General features: G+C 44.6%; 1 protein-coding gene and 1 long non-coding RNA gene across 4 annotated transcripts in view; both read right to left on the minus strand.

The window, feature by feature from the left end:
* The window catches only part of LOC118232297 (adenylate cyclase type 2-like), an 18,951-nt gene extending 18,596 nt beyond the window's left edge, over positions 1-355 (minus strand). Inside the window, exon 1 of one of the 2 annotated variants that reach the window (XR_004766246.1) lies at positions 215-355. Coding sequence is in view for 1 of the 2 variants with exons in the window: in XM_035427175.1 (XP_035283066.1) it covers positions 215-304 (90 nt within the window). In the remaining variant the exon portion in view is untranslated. The remainder of the gene's footprint in view (positions 1-214) is intronic. The other variant, XM_035427175.1, reaches the window with a different exon arrangement.
* Positions 356-395: 40 nt separating this feature from the next.
* LOC118232290 overlaps positions 396-2,500 on the minus strand; it is a 5,971-nt gene continuing 3,866 nt past the window's right edge. The window contains exons 1-3 of one of the 2 annotated variants that reach the window (XR_004766242.1): positions 2,145-2,500; positions 2,002-2,063; positions 396-1,377 (exon numbers count right to left, since the gene is read on the minus strand). The exon at positions 2,145-2,500 is cut by the window's right edge and continues 155 nt beyond it. This is a non-coding gene — a long non-coding RNA (uncharacterized LOC118232290). The remainder of the gene's footprint in view (positions 1,378-2,001; positions 2,064-2,144) is intronic. The other variant, XR_004766241.1, reaches the window with a different exon arrangement.

Here is a 2,500-nt window from a genome sequence, read left to right on the forward strand (position 1 = left end):
GAGAGCTAATGATGTTTCACATAGTGCTGAAATGCTGTTGGCCATTAAACAGGAGCAGCTGGAGTACTGTAGATCTGACACTGCGCTGAAATCACAAATTAAAGGTGTTTATACCATTCATAGCGTCTCGATACCAGAAAACTCTGTTTCCTCCTGTTCCAGTCCCCTAAATATGCCCCCTACCCCATCTCTGTATTCCCCACCCACCCCTTACCCGTCCGGTGCTGGCGAAGATGATGATGATGGCGATGCAGAATCCCATGGTGAGCAGGAGGCCGGACACCATGCTGGGCGTTTCCTCCATGCACTGCTGCCCCCCCCTCTTCAGTCTCCGCAGAACAATATGCAGGCTCCGCCCACTACCGGGGGAGGGGGGGGCAGGGGCAGAGGGGCCGGGGGGGAGAGGGGGCTGCCCTGCGTTATCACCAAAGGTGTCAGTGCTGGTGCCAGCATGGTTAAGGATTTCAGCATGGCTGCGGTCAGCATTGGGGCTGGTAGTGATGTCAGCATTGAGGCTGGTAGTGATGTCAACGCTGGGGCTGGCAGTGATGTCAGCGCTGGGGCTGGTAGTGATGTCAGCATTGGGGCTGGTAGTGATGTCAGCGCTGGGGCTGGTAGTGATGTCAGCGCTGGGGCTGGCAGTGATATCAGCGCTGGGGCTGGTAGTGATGTCAGCGCTGGGGCTGGTAGTGATGTCAGCATTGGGGCTGGTAGTGATGTCAGCGCTGGGGCTGGTAGTGATGTCAGCGCTGGGGCTGGCAGTGATGTCAGCGCTGGGGCTGGCAGTGATGTCAGCGCTGGGGCTGGTAGAGAGGCTCGGAATGTCCAGTTCAATAAGCTCCATGTCTCTCATGTTCCCTGTGTGTGAGGTTTTAAAATAGGGCCATTTCAGGCTAGTGTCCATTTTGGAAAAGCGCTCGTCAGGTTACTGTGTCAACTCCTGCCTGTCTGCCAGCTTGACCTTCAGCCCCTATTACACTAAGGTGTAATAAAATATAAAACATAAATATTGTTTATGGTTTAACACAGTCTAAGCCAACTTCACTGAGTGAAGATTCTGATTATTGTTGCCCTGAAAAGTGAGTTCCATCTTTCAGTGTTTTTGCTGTACAGAGTTCTCTAGTACGGTGTCCTTCTGGACCAAAAAAGCACCACATCCATCAGGGTCCCATTTTGGTTAATGGATCTGTCAGGGCAGCTTTAGCTGCCAGAAAAGGCATCACCATTTGATGGAATCTTTGGTCGTTGTGGCAAAGTTTGACGTATGTGTGTGTTTGTGTGTGTGTGTGTGTGTGTGTGAGTGTGTGTGTGTGTGGGAGAGAGAGAGAGAGCTGTGATCTTTTCTGGAGTCCTCTTGTTTCCACCAGGTTGGGTTTCCTGTTGAGACAGCAACAGAATAATCTCTAAATTAGCATAAAACAGCAGCTATTTAACGTTTTGTAATAATTAAATTTTCCATCTAGTTTACTCTCACATATTAACAGAATGAGTGCCTAGGCACAAAAACAGATTTTGTGGGAAACTTAAGTCCAACAGCGCTGATGAGTAAAAGTCAAAGCCCATCTTTTAAACCCACTGACTGTCAGAATAAACACAAATATTGAAAAAAAAAGAAATTTAACAAACCAGTTTAATTGCATGATACACGTTGGGCATCATTAGAACTATCACCATAAAATTCATGTAAATGATTAAGAATACATATTTCACATCCATTGTTTTTAATGAAGGTAGCATGCTCCCATAACTTAGCAATACGCAGAGCCTTAGAATTACACCACTGAGTAGCCTCACACGCTAAACGAAACACAATCAATACTGAACATTCCACATCAGCTATAAAATATATTACATTTTTAAAGGGATATAGCCAATGCAATAATGACAATCTATACAATAATAATAATCAGTCATATCAACAGATTTGTTGATAACTATAAAAAGATGGTCTCATGTCTGGAAATGTGAATAGGTAAGTATTTAAAGTAAGACTTTACTCACCACAGGATCAGTGAAACTCTTTTATCTCCCAACCAATCCCTCTCCTTTTCTTCCTTCATTCCCTATCAACAAACAAATTACAATGACAACAGACAAAATAGTTGTACAACTAAGTTTTGTAATTTCATAACTAAATTGTTTACCATAGACACAAAAACGGTATTTGTACTACACAGTTTTTTCTGTTTCAGGAGTAGACCTCTCAATATTTCTCTTCCTTTGTCTGACACACATAGCAGGGTGTGAGTCTGACATGCACATACCACAGTGGGTAGCACTGCTGCCTCACTGCAATACCAGTCTCTCAGGATTACTTCTGTTAGTGAACAGACACTTCCTCTCTCTGCTCTCTCTCTCTTCCTGTTTTACTGATGAATCTTCCCCTCTCCCTGTTCTCTCACCCCCCCTGACCTCAGTCTCTCTCTCTCTTACATACAGAAGCACCTTATCCAACTTTTATATGATAAAAAACTTTTTTGTTGTAACTAAAACAAGAACA

Source organism: Anguilla anguilla, chromosome 7, assembly GCF_013347855.1.
Source record: "Anguilla anguilla isolate fAngAng1 chromosome 7, fAngAng1.pri, whole genome shotgun sequence".
Classification (NCBI taxonomy): domain Eukaryota; kingdom Metazoa; phylum Chordata; class Actinopteri; order Anguilliformes; family Anguillidae; genus Anguilla; species Anguilla anguilla.